Here is a 20709-nt window from a genome sequence, read left to right on the forward strand (position 1 = left end):
CTATGCCCAAATATAAAGTGCTTGAAAAATACCACTTATCATACAGCTGAAACTGTGGGATCCCTGTGCTTGTTTGCGTTAAAACGGTCCCATGTAGGGGTAGGGAAGACAAACTCAACCGAAATGTGTTGCTTATGTCTAGTCTACCCTCAAATTTTACTTTTAAGGCCGTCGTCTTTGCGCAGCTTCTCCTGGATGTTCATGGACCATGTCTTTAGTGGCAGGAAGGATCAGTTCTTCACCAAACGTGAACGGCTTCTCAGCCTTAGCAACACAGTAGGCCAGCAAATACGACATATCAGCGCATTTGTTGACGTGACCCAGAAATCCGTCAAGACAAAGGGTGAGACGTATACGGGTGTAACGGAGAACACCCGGTACAGAGTGAGGTTATTCGTTTAAAGGATCCAGCGTAAATTTCTTTTATGCATTTCCTCTTAGCTCTGCCATTGTTGGGAAGACGTCGTCTTATCTTACGCGTCTCACTAGCGACCACAAGCTAGTTCCCGTTGCTGTAATGGAAACTGACGTCTCGGATGACTCAACAGAGAAGCGCGGTCCAAACGGGACAGACAGTACTGCGTCGTTGCCCTCCAAGAGCGTACTTGATAAACATACCAAGCTGTGTGATTTCAGCTGCTCGCCTCCCTTTGGGACTCTTACATGAGCTTGTTTGGGTATTTTCCTTTTTCTCCAGTTTCTGGCCAATCTGTCTGTTCTCAGCAGCGGCCTGTTAGCAGAGGGCCGCTGCCTTCTCCTCGTGCTCCATGCAGATCTGATGGGGATTTTAGCTGCTTAGCCTGGGTTTACATCGTTTAATTTCAAGCCTTGTTTAACACATTTCAGCCCAGGAGCCTCTGTACACCAGGCTGCAGGGGCTTAGTTATTCAGACTAAGAACATTGTGTTGGATAATTCTGATGACGTCCCACTGGGTGCAGTGTTGCTCTTGGATGTTCTCCTGCTGTTCTAGCAAGATCAACGGCCTGTTTTATTATTTTTTTAACCTCTACAGAAACCTAAGAGATTGAATTATTCTCATCGGATAAAGTTGTAAATGTCATTTTATCACAAAGCCGGTCGGTTTAGTAGACATACAGTAAAGAAAAGGGAGATTCCCGACAAAAACGTCATCGTTAGATACTGTAACGCAGTCAACAGATCTCCTTTTCTTGTGCTTTTCTCAGTGATGGACACCCAGGCAGTGTTTGCCGCCCTGTACAGCGTGTGTGAAGAAAATGTGGCTTTCTTCTCGGGCGGGGCCAAGGGCACCCAGGGCGATGCGGGCCGACGGCTGGTGGTGGCCATGAAACTGATCCAGGAGCACGCTCGCAGTCTGGAGCCTGTTATTTCGGCCTTCGCTGCTGTTTATCACCATTTCGACTTTGACCCTCACATACCTGCGAACGGCTATCGCTCGCTCGTCAAGGTAAGCTGCACGGTGCTTTGAAAGTGTTTTTGTCTGCAGGATTTAAAGCTTAAATTCTTGTTGTTGTTTTTTTTTAATTATTATTATTTCAAACCTGCTGCAGCTTGGAGGATAAAAATCTTTAACTCTGCAGCAGATTCATGTCAATATTCCCTCCCCTGGTGAGAAACCACTGGCTGCTACGTCTTTGACTTGGTATTACTTTGTTTCAAGGTCGGCACATTTGTTGCAGAGATTGATTTTTGTGTTGCAAATTGGGTTAGATGAATTCTCCGGCTGCATCGTAGCCCACCGCTACTGTATCCGATGTATTTTTATCTTAGACACTTGTCGATAAAACATCATGACCTTCAATCGGTGCGGCTCGCTATACCTAAAGGTATTTGCCAAATGAACGCGGCTCTGTTTTCCAGCCCCTTGATTTCCACATTTATGATCTCTCTCTGATCTTTACAGGTTTTCTCCTCCTTTCTTCTACTGCTGCTGGTTTCTTTAACATGTTTGCAGGGTCTCACAAAATCAGCTAATACCCCTTGAATTTATTTGATTTCTAAACTTACAGCCACAAACGTGAATGTATTTTAAAATTAATTAGTACATAAAGTGTGTGGAATTTAAAAGCAAATTTAAAGACAAGCTTTTGAACATCTCATGGCGCATAGTTCAACTACCTAAAGCTAGGAAGAGGATGACAACATTTAAAATTCATGAAGGCATAGCCATCCACATAAACTGCCAGACTGGGTATGGAGAGTCTTATACAATGAAGCAGCCAAGAGACCCATAATAACTCTGGAGGAGCTGCAGATATCCATAGCTCAGGTGGAAAATCTGCTGACTCGACAACTACTAGTTGTTCAATCTAAAGAAATCTCCCCTTTATGGCGTAGTTGCAAGATTCAAACTATCGTTTAGCAAAAGCTACAGGACACATGCAGATCAAGTTGCTCTCTTCAAACGAAATTTGTTGAAATTTAATGCAATGCTTATTTTCAGGTCGTGCGTTGCTGTCTTCTCCACATCATCCACAAGGGGCGCTACATCACGGCCAACCGTCGCAGCATCTTCTTTCGGGTGGCGCACAACGCGGGGGAGATTGAAGCGTACTGCAATGCGCTGTGTCAGCTGCGCGCCCTGCTCTACCTGGCCCAGCGCTTGCTACACGACAACAGCCACGGCAACCTGTTCTTCCAGGACGAAAGCGGGCTGAGCGAGAGTTTTGTCCGGGAATATGCGTCCATGCACAAGGGGTGTTTCTATGGCCGCTGCCTGGGCTTTCAGGTGAGATGAGGTCGCATGTAATAACGAGAGAGAGAGAGAAGTGGTGGGAAACAGGTAGGGTACGAATTAACTTTGATTAAATGTTTAAAAAAATATTATTCAAAAAAGAGCCCGATAAGAGCAACTGCTGAAGAATTAGCCAAAACACGGAGCGCTAAGGGAAAACAAGTTTATTTGTATTATTGCAAGTTCACTCCCTGCCTGCTTCTTTTTTTACTACCGATGGAGGATTGGAATATAAATGACGTGTTTGTTTTTCATCGCTTTCTCTCTGCAGTTTACTCCGGCCATCCGACCATGTCTGCAGACCATCGCTATCGGCCTTGTGGCCTTTGGAGAAAACTATAAGCGTCATCAGTCAGGAATAGGTCAGTGTTGCCTCACCATCCAGTCCACATTGCTCTCGTTCAAGCACCATCCCCATTTATCCTCACACCTCCTCTGCATTCCTCCTTGGCCCCTGACTGTGTACCTTTTTTGATGTTGTGTGTTCAGATTTAAGATGCTCTTTCATCCCTTTGCAGTCTCGAGGGCTAGCACGAGCGTTTCTTGTATATTTCAGAATGTTTTGAACATTCACACACAGTTAAGCGCGGAGACTGAATCATATACAAACGAGTGGCGTACACACACGCGCACACACGGACTAAATAAATAACACTAAAAACGGAATACCCCCACTCTGATGGTTTCTTGTGCTCTCTGCTGCACCACAGTGGACGCAGGAGGTATTGCACCGTATGGTGAGTGTGTTGAAATCTTTTCATTGTAGTCCTTTTTATCGACTTCAAAGACATTATGACATGACTCTTTTTTTTTTTTTATACCACGCCCTCTTATCTCCTGAATATTTTTATTTCCTCAGCGTAGTGTTAGATGTTTTTGAATTTTATTTTCCAATAAATTCTGAGTGTAATTTACAGGTGCATCTCAATAACTTCAAGCAAATCTTCAAAAAGATAATTTATTTCACAAACCAGTGGAGACTTTGTTCAAATAGTGAAACTCATGTTATTCTAATTTGTTGCACACGGAGTGATACTGTACATTTCAGGCATTATCATATTATTATTTCTACCTTTCAGATTACAAAACCCCAAAATTTGTTTTTCAGAAAAAAATATTTAGCACAAGATCAATTAAGAAACATATTTGACATACATGAATATTGGCCTACTTAAAATGATGTCGAAATTTGGGGAGTAGTACAGTATATTCACTCAGTACTTGGTAGGGGCTCCTTTTCCATGACTGAATTTCCCCTTTAACAGTGAATCCATCTTGTATATACTGTTTGGTCAATAGTATAAAGATTGTCTGTGAGGTTGAGGTCATGTGATTGTGCTAGCCAATCACGAACAGTGACACCATGATTATTAAAGTAAGTACTTATACTTTTGTTTACGTGAGCAGATGCCAAGTCCTGGTGGAAAATTAAATTAGCGTCTCAAATAAGTCTCTCAAAGTGCTCTAAAATGTAAATGTCTTTGCTGACTTGATAAAACACAGTTAACCAACATCTGAACATGACATGGCTCTGCAAAGTGTTACCTTATGAATCTCCCCCAAACTCCTAAATAAATTTTGCTTCATCGATCCTTTGAAGGCCGTGGTTATCCTTTTGCACTTCTGCTGCACTTTTTCCATCCCACTCAACTTTCTTTTTATTATTATTGTTGAATACAGACGACTGAAGAGCCGTCTTCTTGTCAGTAACGCTCTGTTGGGGAAGTATTAGCACCCATTCATGGAACTGTGTTGGTAGGCCATAAAACCTTTTAAAAATCTAATCGTATAGGTCTTACATAATATTGAACTTTTGGGTTTTTGTCACGTGCAAGTCTTCATTTTTTTTTAATTAACCAAAAATATGTGTTTGAAATAATATATCAGAGAGAGATTATGTTTTCAAATGAAATCACTAAAATAAATGTTAAGTTAGCATCAAATTGGAATATATTAAGATGCACCTGTACTGTATACTTTTTACACTACCCATCTTGTCCTGCAGTGATGCACAGTAAATGTCACATTAAAAGCAGGTGCAAAATACAATATGATCATTTTCTTCTTTTTAAAATTGGTCTTTTCTTTTTGCCGCAAAAAATGTTATTTTAATGAATGGGGCCCAAAAGGTTTTCAACTGTCTCTATTTCTGATGTTTGCTGTGTCCTGATTACATTTAGTTTGCTTTCCCCCTGTATTTGACCTTTTCATTATCAGTGACTTTTTGTGCATATTGTTTTTTTTTTTTTCTTGTCCTGCGGCTTATTTTTTTTTTTTTTATTCCCTCTGTTTGGTTTTCCATCTCTTTCTTCCATTATTCTGCTCCTGCTTTCTCCTTCACGTTAACCCACTCGTATATCTTCCTCACTGCGTCCACCTTCTTCCTCTTCCCCAGGTGTGGCTGCCAGCTCTTTCTTTACCTCCGGGAAGTACGCCATCGACCCAGAGCTGAGAGGGGCAGAATTTGAACGGATCACTCAGAACCTGGATGTGCATTTCTGGAAGGCCTTCTGGAACATCACAGAGACGGAGTTCCTGTCGGTGGGTATTCTCCTACACGGGCACATTGTAAGATATTTGTAATCCACACTTGATATTGTTTTTCTTTTGGTCATTGTAGTTGTGAAGCTGTATCACTTATATTATGTGTCTCTGGGAAGATCACTTTTCTTTCTTTTAGTGTTTTTTTGCCTAGAGGGCAATATTAACAGAAAATAATAATTTTATCTTGGGTTATTCATGATTTATTCATCCAGTTTCCCTTCCTCTCCTGTGACCTGTCTGTCTTTTTAACATTTCTCTTCATTTGTTTATTTATTTATTGCCTCCAGAGTCTTGCCAGTATGACCTCTACTCAAGTCAAGGTGAACAGAGCGCTTTCTGTGCCCGCTGCGCCCTTCGATCTCCCTCTAGCAGCCAACCACAGAGCGTCGGTGACGATAGCTCCACCTTCTGCGCACATCGGCTCTGCTCCTGTTCAGATGAGACTCATTTCTTATGAGTTGCGTGAAGGACAGGTACTTAAACCCACAGCATGGTGGCATACTTGAAATTTCAATGAACGACTTCATTAAGTCGACTTCTATGCAAAACTAGACTAGCTCTTGTTTTTAAGCAGAAACCCTTACAAGAATCTTCAGACAGATTGAAGGTTTTGCACGATTTGTGTTGTTATAAACCCAAACTGCTATTTTATGTCATAGACCAACACAAAGTAGTTCCTAATTGGGAAGTACAGAGATCTAGTGCAAACCAGTTGCCCTCAGAAGTTACAGAATTTATCAAAGTAGTTCACTTGTGTGTAATTTGATTTAAGTGAATAATTATTTATTTTCTATCAAGACCTCAGATGCTTGCTAGGGAACACTGGAGGACAAAGAGACACAGAAGACAGGTTAGGGATATAATTATGGAGACATTTATAGCAGAGTTTTTGGTTATAAAACAACATTTTAAGAGTTTGACATCTGAAGGAACATTGTTCAAACTATCATCCATAAGTTGAAATGGGAAGGCATCACTATAAACATACCAAGACACGGCAGTTCACCAAGGAGAGATTGTTCGGAGAATTAGCTACGAATAGAATGTTAACTCTGGAGGAGCTGCAGAGATTCACAGCTCAGGTGGGAGGATCTGTATACAGGAAAGCTATTAGTTGGGCACTCTACACTTCTGGTCCTTTTTATAAAAGAGCAGGAAGAAGAAAGCCTGTAATGAAAGGAAGCCTGAAAATTCCCTTTCCCAAGTCTGCGTCAAGCCATGAAGGGAACACACCAAACATGTGGTAGAAGATGCTCTGGTCAGATTGAATAAATATTTAACTTTGTGGTCTACGCGTAAAAAAAACGTGTGGCAGAATGCTAAATGCACATTAACACACCATTCCACTGTGAAGCATGGTGGTGGCAGCGGCATGCTGTGGGGGGAAGCTGGTTAATAGCACAGATGAGGCTAAAACCTGTTAGCATGTTTTGAGGTTGGTCATATTTAAATGTTTATGTCTTGTAGTTTATGGCTATTTTTTTGTCCACATCAATTCTGTTTAAACCACTCTGTCAATCCTCGAAAATAGCTAAATGTGATGGTTGAGCAAACTTCCTCATGTTTTGCTTCCTCTTCCATCACTTATTATATAACGGAACTTCTTTCTTCCTAGTGTATTCAGAGGACCTCCTGTCTCCATTCCAGTTTGTTGTTCTCTCTTTCTTCACTGGTAATGGGCCAGAAATCCTTACAACTAACATCTTAAGCCAGTGATAATGCTCCAGTAAGACAACAGTGTCCTTTTTATTTCAGCAGGAGCCTTACGCCAGTAGAAGGTCCCTGCTGTTTGTTTCTGTGCATAAGTAGGAATTATTGTTGCAGTTCTGCTGGCGCAGGATGGCTTGGCAGCAAAATGCAGAACGGCCAGCTAATCCAGCTCTCGGAGGAGCACTGCTGCTAACTCCAGCAGAGAAAATCTCAGCTCAGAAATGGGACTTTGTTTTGGACATATCTTATGCACACAGTTTGTGTGTGGCAAAGGTTATAAAGGAGGAACGGGAATTTTGCAACCAAAAAAAATAGAATTGGATTTTGAATGGAATGTCCTTCTCTTTCTTTCTAGGACAGTGAAACTCTGCTATCTCTCTCTCGGACTGAGGGAGGTGCTATTTCTCTATCCCTGGGGTTGAAGACCAAGCGCCTCCCTTCTTCTCCTTGCCTTCTGATCCACTTCCATGGAGGAGGCTTTGTGGCCCAGACCTCAAAGTCCCATGAGGTGAGGCGATATAACATGTAATGTCTGTGTGACACATTTTACATTTAAAAGGCAAATGTCAAAGTAATTATTTAATTATTTTAACTCATTTCCAAATGGGAAAATTCCTTGACCGTTAAGTTACACATTATTTCAAGCGACGTCACATTCATCTAGCAATAATAAATTGCAATGGAAAAAGACAGCAATATGCAAAAATAGAAGATGAAATAAAATGCAAACATCATCATTGCTCCCTGTCAGACAAGCTACTCCGCTTTTGTTTTTCCAAGATTTGAGCAGGCGTCATTAAAGCAGTCATCCAGCCTAATTCACCTTTGTATTCCTTCAATAGTGTTTACTCAAACTAATTGTATTGAACCCCAGATAATTAAAGAGACAGATACAAGTTGACAGCACGGGGGATATTGGTTGCCATTCTGCCTTTCCCTGTCAGGAGTGCTGCCTGTAATGAGCTGTTAAGCTAATTATTGGTGTAATTATTCCATGAAAACTTAATTGAGGCTTTGACCACTCACTTTGCTATCTTTACTGACAAAATCCACACAGAGCTCGTGTTTGCCTGTGGAGCATATTGGTGCTTCCAGGTATTGGCTTCATCTGAGCGTCTAGGCATGTGTCGGCATCAGTTTCTTGCTTTAACAACCTTAAGGAAAAATATTCTGGTTCTAATTATTTACCAAAATAATTTAACACACACACATATATATTTTTTTATTTTTTTTATAGATTTAATAATAATAATTATTTTAATTTTGACACAAAGACTTAAGCCAGAATATAGAATAAACACATGTTAGAATTTGTCATTTTGTGCTGATTGAGCTAAATATTATACCTCGTTGCCATTGGAAGGTAATCAAGCTTATAATAGCTGGTCAGCACTGGCTACCTGTCAATAAGATAGACAGTAAACATAAATTACGAAATGAGTAAAGTAATTATCACATCTGTTATCGTATAAAATGTGTCTTACTTTAGATTTTTCAGAATTTGAGTTTTATTTTGGGTTTATTTAAGGTTCTTTGTTTTTAATGTGGAAGTCTAAATTCTGCCGGCCAAATGAGTATTTATGTTCTGAAACTTTTGGCTTCCATTTTTCTTCTTGCAGGTCTCTAATTGGTCAATCAGACCTTTTTCGTATCATTCTTCATCCAATCAGATTAGTTCATGATCCCTGTCAAGGGATCAGCAGTTTTACAAACATCCTGCTCATTGCTTATTACGGTAATTGTAGTTTTAAAACAAAGTTGCCTTAATAACAGTGATGGGTGGCGCAACTTTAGTTTCCACACCTGGACAGTTGATGTTTTAGGTGAGCAGAAATATTTCCTAACAGCAGAATTTGTCTTTCTTCTAGGCAAGGTGAAAGATTTGAAGAGTGGGATTCAAAACTGTGAAGTTAGTCATTGCAGGGCAAAAAAATACATTGATTGTTCCGTTTTAAACACACAATAATTATGTTGTTATTAATAAACTTGCTCAACGATAAACACAACATGCAATATATTGATTAAATGAACAAGCAGTTTTTTTATATAGTTTTTGAAAAGTCAGATCTAAAGCATAAAACAATCTCACACATTTAAAAAGCATATACTTTCCTAAGGTTTAGAGTTGACCTAATGTCTGGAATGTCTGCTTTTGATTAAAAGTCACTGTATGCATGTGGTTTTATTTAAAGCCAAACAAATGGTTCACGAAAGATAAATACTTTGTGTTGTACCACACATTTTCAATTCCCAGAACATTTTAACTAAGGCTTATAAAAGCTGTCCCACTCTGTCAACTGCCTGTGCAGGCAGGACACATTTCTATATATTTTTTATTTAGTTCTTTTAAATCGCATTCAGATGTCACACAACAAAATAATACTAATGGCTGCAAATAGCTTGTGGTCTTCCATTTGAACACTCCTGGTTTAGGAGCCATCACTCTGCCAGCTAATAAGCTGTGAGCAGCAAAAGGGAGGGAATGGGTAGCTCTGTACTCCCTTAAGCATAAGAAAACTCCTGCCAAAACCCCCTTTAAACAATAGAAACAGTGTTACTGACCATCTCTGCCAATGCGGAGGTGACTGCAAGCTACATCAGGCATTTAACTTGAGCTGTCCTCCTGCTTCTTACCTGATCTTCCGCGTGCCTCACCAAACGGATCAGGCATACATCACCAGTTTAAGCTGCGAAGCACCCTGCATCATCCTGTGTATCACGCTGCAAAAAGAGAACTAGAAATAAGTAAAATTTTCTTGAAATTAATGTATTTGTCCTTGATTTGAGCAGGTAAATAAGATTATTTGCCAATGGAATTAGTATTTTTACCCCTAAAATAAGATAATTAGATATACTACACTTGAAATAAGATAATGGAGATGAGTTGTTCTTATTTTAAGTTCAAAAATCTTATTCCATTGGCAAATAATCTTATTTACCTGCTCAAATCAAGGAAAAATTCTCTCATTTCAAGAAATAATTCCTTATTTTGAGTTCTATTTTTGCAGTGCACGCGCTGCTGTTGCCTGCCTCTTTGAGCCCTTCCGCCATCCCAGCATCCCCCTGTGGGCCCCGGGGTCAGATGCTTTCTTCACTCTGCCATGTGGGAGATCCACTTTGTGGGGGGGGGGGTTAGAGATACACTTATCACTATAGGACATGTGTGAGCAGCATGGGGTGATCAGATCAGAGCCTGGACAACCCGACTATATTCTTTCGAACATTTACCCTTCAGTTGTCTGACTAAGCTTTCACAACCCTTTACCTTGATTCCAACAACCGTCCTTATTTGTGTCTCACTCTTTTTCTATTCACTGTAACAGAAGTTGTTTTTAATATACTTGATTTCTGGGTAAAGCATGAAACTCAGCTGGAGCAGCACAAGGACTACTTGCTAAATTCGTCTTAATGAAAGAGATTATTGTATTACCGATGGTTTGATCCCCTGTTTCCTGTTTATCCCGCGCGGAGGTGGCCATCTGCGTCTGCTTGTGGTCTTTAGCTACCTACAGCCTGTTACGAGACTAGGCTCTGTGAAATTGCGAAGGACGTGGGCATCCTTGATCATCGGCAGCTGCATGGCAACTTGTGGATGAGAGGGAGCATTGGTGAGAGGCGCTGTCATGTTGGATTAAGGAAGAACGAATTACCCCAAGCCCTATTGGGCGTCTTGTCGGACTGTCCTTCACTCTTTTCCTCTTGACTACAATCCTGCCAGCATCTCTGAAAATTCTCTTTGTTCACTTGGTAACCCTTTTTCTGCTCTTCTTTTTTTTTCCGTCACATTTTGGCACCGCATCCTTCCCTCTTTTCTTTTTATTTCTTTATTTTTCTTTGCCCGTCTGATGTCCGAATCCCTCATGGAAGGGACACGTAAGGGAGAGCTGAGAAAGGAAAAGTTTGTCAGAGAATCCAAACCAAACGTTTCCCCCTGTTTTTTTTCCCAGCATCCCTGTTATGTCCTCTAGCAAAGCGCAGAGCTTGACCCTGCAAGGGGCCGGTGGTTGTTTCACTGTGCAGCAAAGCTGTGATCAAATATAGATGTAATGTCTGCAAATTTAGCAATTTATGCGGAGCGTCAAGTCCTGGGCAGGATTGCAGATTAACAGCTCTGCCTGTCTGAGTCGGGAGCTCTCATTAATTCCCTCTTTGGGACCCTGAGCAGGGTATGTAGGTGAAGAGTTTCCAGAGTCATGTAAAATTAAACAGGCTGCATCCCACCTCAGCACGAACGTGCATCTCTTCCCTGCCCACTGGGCTACGCGCGGTGCGGGCGCGGCGTTTTTTTTATTTATTTCTTTATTTCTCACAGGCAGCTGATTTGTTGCCCTGACTGACAACTTTGCCACACAGTCAGCTGCATGTTCTAACCCGCCGCTGACTCCCAGCGAGTAAAGGATGTCGTTCTCAAACGTTCATCCTCACCTTTAGGAATACCTTTTACTGATTTGCACACCGTCTACATCAAAGCTGCGCTCGTTCTGCAAGCTCACTCACTTTTCTGTCGCTGTGATCCGAGATTTAGCGTGACAGATTAAGGCTTAAACACACCCAAGCTGACTGCTTTTTTTTTTTTTTTTTTTTTTTTTTTTTTTTTTTCCCCACCCGACATGCTTAATCACAGGCTGGTGTTGTGATATTCAAACGTGCACACACCTTCATTTCTCATGACAGTTTGAGTAAAGATGTTTCACTTTGACTAAAAGCACTGTCACAGCAACTCAGAAAGCGTTAAATATGGGCGGAGGGAAAAAAAGGAGAGGTGGGGAGGGCACAGCCATTCTCATATTTCAGGGTCACTATGTGAGCACAATAAACATTTAACCTGACCATAACGGGTATAAAAAAAGAAGCACTCGGCATTCTTGCCGTTTTATGGACCCTCCTTGTAAATCTGCAGCGCCATCTTGGTTTTTTCTTCACACTGCAAAGTAGGGCAAGTAGCCGCATTTATTACTGCGTAAAAAAAAGAGCAAATGGAGGGGACCGTGAGGGCAGCTCTCGCCTCTCGGACTGATTTTTGTCTGTTGGATAAGCCAAAAGGCAGATAAATGAGATCAGAGGAACACTTAATGTTCATTTTACCCTTGTGTCTTACAGTTGGCTGCAGTCCACCGCTGAGGTTTCTAATAAAATAAATTCAGCAAATAGATTGTTTCTTTCTCTTCTTAAAAAACTTCTTACCTCCCTGCTTTTATCATTTTTTTTTTTTTTTTGCACAGCCTTATTTGAAGAGCTGGTCCCAGGACCTTGGTGTTCCCATCCTGTCAGTGGATTACTCTCTGGCCCCTGAAGCTCCTTTCCCACGGGCGCTTGAAGAATGTTTCTATGCCTACTGTTGGGCTCTCAGAAACCACCATCTACTTGGTACATACATCTCACACACGTTACACAGATTTACCCATATTTAAACTGTTGTTGGTTGTCTTTGTTTAATATTATCAGCACACCTTCATGTAAGGCTTTAACTTCTGATAAAACGTGTCTTTTAACATTTTTAACTTGTAATTATTTTTCTTTATTGTGAAAGAGACACACAATGATATAAATACATAAGTTGAATATATATGCGGTCGAGTTAGATCAAAGTGTCTGCCTGATATTAATTTGCATCCATTATATAGATTAAAGCAACAATATTAGCACAATAATCAAAAATATAAAGATTATAGCTAATCAAAAGACATGTTGATCAAGTTCAGAACTTTATTTTATAAAAGGAGCTTTCCAGATATAGAGATTTCTGAATCTCAAATAATAAATGTTGTGACACTCTTAAAAAGTGTATATAAGACTGGCGGCTGGCCAGGCTTATAACACGCTGGGGGAAACCCTATATACTGAAGAAGATTGAACCTAGTATTGAGCCCTGTGGTGCACCTTTTAATTAATATTCTGGGACTTGTTTTGGAAATTTCCATTTTTGTTTTTAGCAATTTCATAAAATTACACTGAAAAAGAAAGTCAAGTGTTTTTTTTCTTCCCTAAATTTGTTGGTTAACTATGTAAAATTCAGTAGTTCAGTGAGCACGGGCCACCTTTATTCGTTTAGACTTTAACATTTTCTAAGATGTACAGATGTTTGCCCTAAATCCTATCTGCACTGGTTGCAAAATAAGGATTTTATTTCAAGATCAGTATTTGACAAGCAATACGTTTTTCAAGCACTTTTGCATCTGTAGACATTGATTGGTCTATAGTCAACAATATTTAAATGTTCAACCCTTTTAGCATCGTTCCAGTATTACTTTAATTGCCTTTTTAGGAACTGTTTTCAAAAAGCTTTCAGAACTTTGTCGAGTTTTACATTTCGGTGTGGCTCAATTCAGCCCATAAATACTGGGTTATTAATTCCAGCGTTATCTCTTTTACCCAAGTTACTCTGATGATTAAAACTGAACTCAAATTAGCCGTAATTGTGCCAACATCCTTGAGATGCCTTTTAAAAAAGTTTACTTGTTTTAATTACACTGAACATAAATATGAGGATACATTCTTTCCGAGTGGATGGAGCGTTTTCAAAGTGAAGCAAAGCTGTGAAAGTTAGCGGAAGATGGGAGGATGGAGTGAATCGAAAGATATTTTCTCAGGCACAGCAGAGGTGAAGAAGAAGAAGTTTTGAATTTAGGATCCCGCTGCCTTTAAAACAGTATAATTAGAGACACATTGCTATTGTAAGACAAGTTCCCAGAATCCACAGGACTCTGTACAGATGTGTGATGCTGGTAGGAAAAAAGCTGTTTTACTGATACATCATAACATGACTGACATGATCAGGGAGAATACACATAGATTTAACTGTAATGTGCTTTTTTTTTGTGTGCCCTTCCAAAAAAAACAACTAATAAATGGACTTAGGTTTGAAGTTGTTTTAATGTGCTCTTTTTTTTTTTTTAGCAAAGGTTAGTAATAGTTTAATCAGAAAAGGGAAATGAAAGTTAGCTTTTTTTTTTCCAGTGTGAAGCCGAGTGTTTCTGTAAATCCTCACTGCCTGTTTCTGCCGGAAGGCTTCATTTATCACTTGAAAATTGACTGTGCTTTGTGCTTCCTGCACTCTGCTCGCTGCTGACAAACGTAAGGCAGGTTTGGATGCTCAATATTCAGACAGCACACTTCTCATGTACCTGAACACCGAAGCACCCTCTGTACAAAAGACAGTGACAGGAGTCGGTTTGTTTGTGTTGTAACGACAGAAAATCCAACAATTAGCCAAACAGGGGGACACCTGCTAGCAGTGGCTTTCTATCAGCTTGTTGTTCCGTAAAGACTCAGCTTTGCACCTCCAGATGATCGTTACGAGAATGTGTTTTCTGTCCATCTTGTTTTGTTTTTTTTTCCACCTCCCCATTAATAAATATTTCCTTCTTCGCAGGATGGACTGGAGAGAAAGTGTGCTTGGCCGGTGACAGTGCGGGGGGCAACCTCTGTGTGACCACATCGATGCGCGCCGCTGCGTTCGGCGTGCGAATGCCAGACGGCATCGTGGCGGCCTACCCGGCTACGCTGCTGACGGCCTACGCGTCGCCCTCCCGTCTGCTCACACTTATGGATCCTCTGCTGCCACTCAGTGTGCTCTCCAGGTGTCTCAATGCCTACGCAGGTAGGATTGGGTTTGTGCGTGCTCCCTAAAGATGGCTACTGAGGATTTCTTTCCTTTTTCCGTTGTTAAGGTTGAGGATTTTGCGAGGAGCTGTAGTTACAGGCCCCTTTGTTAGGTACACCTGTTCACACGAGCCAATCGCACGGCTGCAATGCAATGCCGTTGGGCACCAAGACGTTGTGAAGATGACTTAAAAGTTGTTTCTGGGTTACACAGAAACTACAGATATGCTGGGATTTTTATGCACAGCCATCCCTCAGTTTTGTAGAGAACGGGCTGAGAAAGAGGAACATTTCCTGCAGGCAGCCGTTCTGTGGATGAGAATGCCTGTCCGGTGTCAGAGGAGAACGGGCTGACTGATTCGAGGTGATGGAAAGGTAGCTCAAATAAGCTCTTCTTACAATCAAAGTCTCTTGAAGGCAATCTCTGAACGCACAACACGTGGAGGCAGAAGACCTCACTGGTTGTGTCTCCTCAGGAAACTGAAGCTATAATTTACACACATTGACCATAGTTGAACATGAACAGATTGGGAAAACGTTGCCTGATTCGATGATCCTCAATTTCAACTTCATGTCAGAATTCGACATAAACAACATTAAAACATGGATCCATCTTGCCTTGTGTCTACAGTTCAGACTTGGGGTTGTGTGTAATAGTGTTGGGCATACTTAGGCTCCTTATTACCAATTCAGCCGAAGGTCATTTAAACACCACAGCCTACCTGAGTGTTTTGGCTGACCATGTTCATCTGCCCAATTGCAAGTGGCCTGAATTTATAAAGGAATTCTCTTGGTGTGCTAATGAAAAGTCATTTTCACCCAATTAGATTCACAAGCTGGCTTTGCCCTGTGGCAGGAGGAAGCTAGTCACCCGCTGACAGCACTGGACCTATCTTGTTGTGCTAGCTGTCGAGAAGGATAAGTCAGGAAGGATTAAAGCAGTTCTGTTGCCGAAAGTGGGTCCTACCCGGTAGTAGTCCGGTGTGCCTAATAAAGTGGCCGGTGTGTGTGTGTGTGTGTGTTCAAAATGTTTTTGTTAAAGGGTGTAAGCTTTTGAGTCTGAAATTGTTTTATGTAAACTCCATAAACCTCGAGATCAGGATGGGAATAGAGAATGATGTCAACTAATTAAAGGACATAAATAATTAATATTTTTATAATTTATCCTACAGTAGGTAAGAGTTATTAAATATAAATAAGATATTTACACAATCATAATGGCATTTATATAAAAAAATGCAACTTGTGACAATCTAAATGACTAAATAACATAGTTTTATTGGTTCTGCTCTTTTTGTGTTTTGTGCTGTACTATTTTATTTATGAGAGTACATTTTCTCATAAAGCTTCCATTTGTGTGTTATTGTTTCCTTAATTTCTTTAAAGTGAACTTTACAACCACAGATGGAAGTTGTGCTGATATTTTAAAGCCTGCCAGGGAGAAACTTTATCAAGCCAATCGGTCTTAATAGTAGTGCGGCTGTGATATAACCATATGCGACCTAGCTGCTCTGCTCAGTCTCAGCTCTTTTTAGTTGCACTGGGATAATGTTGTTAATGCCATTCTGATTAATCGCTCTTAAAAAAAGGAGAAGAGTAGCACACTGTAGACATCTGTGGGAAGCAGAAACATCGTCATATTGCCCGTGTGGCGCCTCCCTTCATTTTTTGTTTAAAAATGTGTTTTTCTTCCCTCCCGATGTCGCCGTTTATGAATTGCTGCCTGTAATTTGGTAGCCGCGTCGAACCACCTTGGAAAGTGATTTTTCTCTCTTGGATCTCGCGTTTCCTGTCATTGCTGCTTTGCCATCTTCTCTGTTGGCGTCTCCTCCTCCAGGTAATGAGCCGCAGAACGAGAAGCAGGTAGAGAAAGTGAGCACGTTGAGCCTGGTGAGGAGAGATACGGCGCTGCTGCTGAGAGATTTCCGACAGGGAGCCTCCAACTGGATCCAATCTCTGCTGGATCCCAGCAGAGCGTCAGCCCCCTCCAGCACAGCTGCGGAGACAATGCCAGCAGCCCCCGATACACCCACAACTGGTATGTTCTGTGTGTGTGTGTGTGTGTGTGTGTGTGTCTGTGTGTGTGTGTGTGCATTAAGGGTGAACCATTTCAAAGGTAAATGAGTGTTGTGAAAGTATTATAGTTGCAAATTCATTAAAAGTTTTCCAAATCATGTAGTATTAGATTTATTTAGTTTAAGCAGTAACACTTTGGACCTAAACTAGGAACTCGTGAGGAAATTGTCCATTCCCAGGGTTCCTATGCTGTCAGATTAAAATTGAACTCAAATTAAAATTGAACTCAAATTACGTACCTTCCAGGTCTGGATAAGTGTGGAGTAAAGAAAAAAAGTATTTTCAGACTTTATCTCATAATCCAAATCTTGTACCCTTCCTTCCTACCTCCATTTTTGTGTCTTTTCTTCCTTTTGTTTCTTGCACTGCAAAAACGGATCTAAAAATAAGTAAAATGTTCTTCAAGTTAGTGTATTTATCCTTGATTTGAGCAGGTAAATAATATTATTTGCCAATGGAATGAGTATTTTGACCCCAAAAATAAGATAATTAGACATCCTGCACTTGAAATAAGATGGTGGAGATGAATTGTTCCTATTTTATGTGCAAAATTCTTATTCCATTGGCAAATCATCTTATTTACCTGCTCAAATCAAGGACAATTACACAAATTCTAAGAACATTTTACTTATTTCTAGTTCTGTTTTTGCAGTGTGCGCTCTACTTTCCTTTACTTTCCTTTACTTTACTCCATTCCCTTGTTCCCTGTGCCTTTATGTCAGCCTTTCCTTGTACCCTCTTAAAGGTATAGTGGACGGTTTTTCCAGAAAAGTGGGTAAAAGTCCCTTTTTGAATAACTGCGCATGCGCAATACCGTCCTACCTGCTCTTCTGCTTCTCAGGACGATCATGTGAAAGAAACTCCATAATCCGCTCTGGTCTTATGTATTTCTTCTGAGGCCTTCCTCTTCTTCTCATAAACTTGTAAGTTTGCTACTTGTGATTCTCAACCATTTTCAAATTCTATGGTGAGAGCAGCAGAGCTACAATGAGCGACTGAAACTGAAGCTTACTGGATACATAAACACTAATAGATAAGGTGATCCCCCCCCCCCAGAACTCCAAGCTGAAAGAAGATCATCCACTATACCTTTAATCGTCCCTTTCTTGTGTCCCACCTGCCGTCCCTCCGTAGACGTCCTAATGTTTAAATTCAGGTTAAGGTTATTGTTGGTTAGTTTGCACACCGTTAATGGGAATCAAAGCCTTTTTTTGCTCACATACCACATTTTCTGCATCCTTATTCCGTCTCTCATTTTCTGCATCCTTATTCCGTCTCTTTAAAGGGGATTACTCTGCCAAAGTTTATTTAGAGCTCCTATCGAGGAGGTCAATGGTGTGGATCCCTGATCTTCAGCATCAGACTCTCCAATTATGGCCTCATCCACTCTGTTGAGTAATAATCCTCTAGCTCCATTCCTATCAGTGCCTTGACAGTAATTTTTAATTATAGCCGCCGTAAATCTGAAGGGGAAATGTAATTTTATTGGTGTCACCTTAGTTGGGTGACAATCTCACAGCCGGCAAGCCGAATCTAATGGGAGTGTCATAGGTGGGGGCGTATTAATAAAAGGCCATCATGGTGCTGAGGTGGTTCATTATTAAAATATAAGATTGGGTAGCGCTTTGTGAGGAGACCAGGCGTGACGGCACACAGTGGTGCCTTGACAGCTCTGGGCGGGTAGATGATATCACGCTGACGGCTCTTTTTGGGTTTCCTCCACCTACTTCCTTTCTCTTCTTCCTGATATGCCCCAATTTGCATCTTGGGCCTTTAGCTGTTGCCTGTCAAACAAAGGATGCATGAAAAGCAGAAACGGTGAAGTAGATGACTTATCATGCATTAGTTAGTCTTCATTTTTTTATGTAACTGCTAGGTAAAATGTATAGCAGTGCCTTACAAAAACATATTCTGCCCTTTGAATGTTTTACACATTTTGTCACATTTCCACCACAAACTTCAATGTGATTCTCCATATTATTTTACAAAGAAAACTTGAGTCGCATTCATTGTCACGAGCCGTGTCTGGAAGAGGTGAAACATCTCTCTGACAATGTTTATACCATACCATCTTTATTTATAAAGCGTAAAAACAGCCAATGTTTAAAACAAAGTGCTGTACATAGCTACAAACTGATTAAAGAATAAAAAGATGATGCATAAAAGCACTTAAAACAAACACAACCAATTTAAAACGAAAACTAAGTCTTGCTAGTGGTAAAAGCCAAAGAATAAGGTTTTAAGGTGAGTTTTAAAGGTAGGCAGTGAAGGTGCCGGTTATTCCATTATTGAGGACCAACGATAGAAAAGGCCCCGCCCTCTCTGAGCTTCCTCTTAGACCTCGGTACCTCCAGGAGACGCAGTTCAGCTGACCTGAGGGGCCGAGAGGGCGAGTAGGGATGAAGAAGCTCAGAGAGGTACGGAGGGTCAAGGTCATTCAGACACTTACAAACCAAAATAAGAATTTTAAAATGAACTCTAAAATACACATGGAGCCAATGGAGTGAGGCCAGAATAGGAGTGATAGGCTTTGTTTTTGTACCTGTAAACAGACGCGCTGCAGCGTTTTGAACCAGCTGCAGACAAGAAAGCAAAGACTGATTCACTCCAACATAGAGTTCATTACAGCAATCCAGGCGGGATCATAGTATAAAAGCATGGATCAACGTTTCAAGGGGTTGTCTTGACAGAAAATATTTTAATTTTGCCAGCTGCCTTAAGTGATAAAAACATTATCTAACAACTGCTCTGACCATCTAATTTAAAATCAAGTTAAAACCCAAATCAGTGACACTTGGTTTAAAATTTGGTTCAGCTAAATCAGGGGTGTCAAACATATGACCCGTGGGCCGATTCCGGCCCGCGGAACAATTTAGTCCGGCCCGGTGGCTAAATGCATTATCATTATTCAACAATGATTTATTTATTATTTTTTTCTTCCCATTGTTCTGTCTGGCAATGTGGCAATAAGAATTGTTGTCTTTATGCCAAAAAGAGCTCATCAGATTTGACTTTCACAAGTGGAGCAGTGCGGCTTTTGCCACAGTGCTCCGCTTGATTTATGAATGTGAATAGTTTTATTATGATTCATGCGAGGAATATCTCAAATGATATGGACACTACAATGGGAAAGTAGGAGAGGAAAAGAAGAACAAGAAAAAAAAGGAAAGGTGAAAGAAAGAGGAGATAAAAGGAAGAGAATGATAAAACAATTATTGAAAAAAACATGTACTTCGTTTAATTGAAAATCTGCAGTTCCTATATTGTCCACGAGGGGCACTGTGTTTTAATCAGCAGATGGTAGCACTGAGCTTCAGATGTGGAAAATTGATTTTAAATAATTTCTTAATTTTTATCTGTTTGATGTACTTTGTCATGCAGGACAGTGTTTTTAAGTTCCAAAAAATGTGAATAAATGTTTTTCAACATTGTACAACCACTGTGATCAGTTATTAAGCATAATGCACTTAAGTAAATGTTTAACTGAGTAAAAGTATTGTTGGAATTGCACATACTTTTCTTAAAAACGCTGAGCTTATTCATAATATATTGTGTAAAAGTGAAATTCATTTAATATAAAAATCAACAACAAGTCCACATTTATTAGTTCTATTTAATCTTGCAATGAGTTTACTCGTGTGGCCCTCTTGAGATCAGATTAAGCTGTATGCGGCCCCTAAACCAAAATGAGTTTGACACCCCTGAGCTAAGTCCAAAACAATCACTTTGTGGAATACAACAATGCTGTATGTGTCAGAAAACCAACCGCTTATCACTCTGAATACACAATAATCAGAAAACATGGTGGTGGTAGCATCGTTCTGTGGGGATGCTGTTCTTCAGCAAAGACAGGAACGCTGGCCAGAGTTAATGGGGTACCGCGCGCGAGCTATTTTTAGAAACACAACGTCACGATGACGTCACATCACGTGGTACGCAGTGGGGCAAACTCCGGAAACCCGCCGCTGTTTTGCTGTAAAAGAGACGTGCGTTAGCCTAGGTTTTACTCGGTAAACGACTGCTTTTTCCAAATCTAAGACCATGGTTTTTAAACATTGTTGC

At 40.6% G+C, this 20709-nt stretch overlaps 1 protein-coding gene across 6 annotated transcripts in view; it reads left to right on the forward strand.

Moving 5' to 3' along the window:
- Positions 1-20709, forward strand: part of lipeb (lipase, hormone-sensitive b) — a 42762-nt gene that overhangs the window by 13101 nt on the left and 8952 nt on the right. For 4 of the 6 annotated variants that reach the window (XM_036135193.1, XM_012881919.3, XM_021308323.2 and 1 more), the window contains 10 exons: positions 1187-1428; positions 2425-2709; positions 2987-3077; positions 3426-3452; positions 5111-5256; positions 5547-5732; positions 7325-7477; positions 12192-12336; positions 14342-14569; positions 16409-16609. In XM_036135193.1, coding sequence (XP_035991086.1) covers positions 1187-1428; positions 2425-2709; positions 2987-3077; positions 3426-3452; positions 5111-5256; positions 5547-5732; positions 7325-7477; positions 12192-12336; positions 14342-14569; positions 16409-16609 — 1704 coding nt within the window. The remainder of the gene's footprint in view (positions 1-1186; positions 1429-2424; positions 2710-2986; positions 3078-3425; positions 3453-5110; positions 5257-5546; positions 5733-7324; positions 7478-12191; positions 12337-14341; positions 14570-16408; positions 16610-20709) is intronic. The other 2 variants (XM_012881920.3, XM_012881921.3) reach the window with 1 other exon arrangement.

Source organism: Fundulus heteroclitus, chromosome 3 (genome assembly GCF_011125445.2).
Source record: "Fundulus heteroclitus isolate FHET01 chromosome 3, MU-UCD_Fhet_4.1, whole genome shotgun sequence".
NCBI lineage: Eukaryota > Metazoa > Chordata > Actinopteri > Cyprinodontiformes > Fundulidae > Fundulus > Fundulus heteroclitus.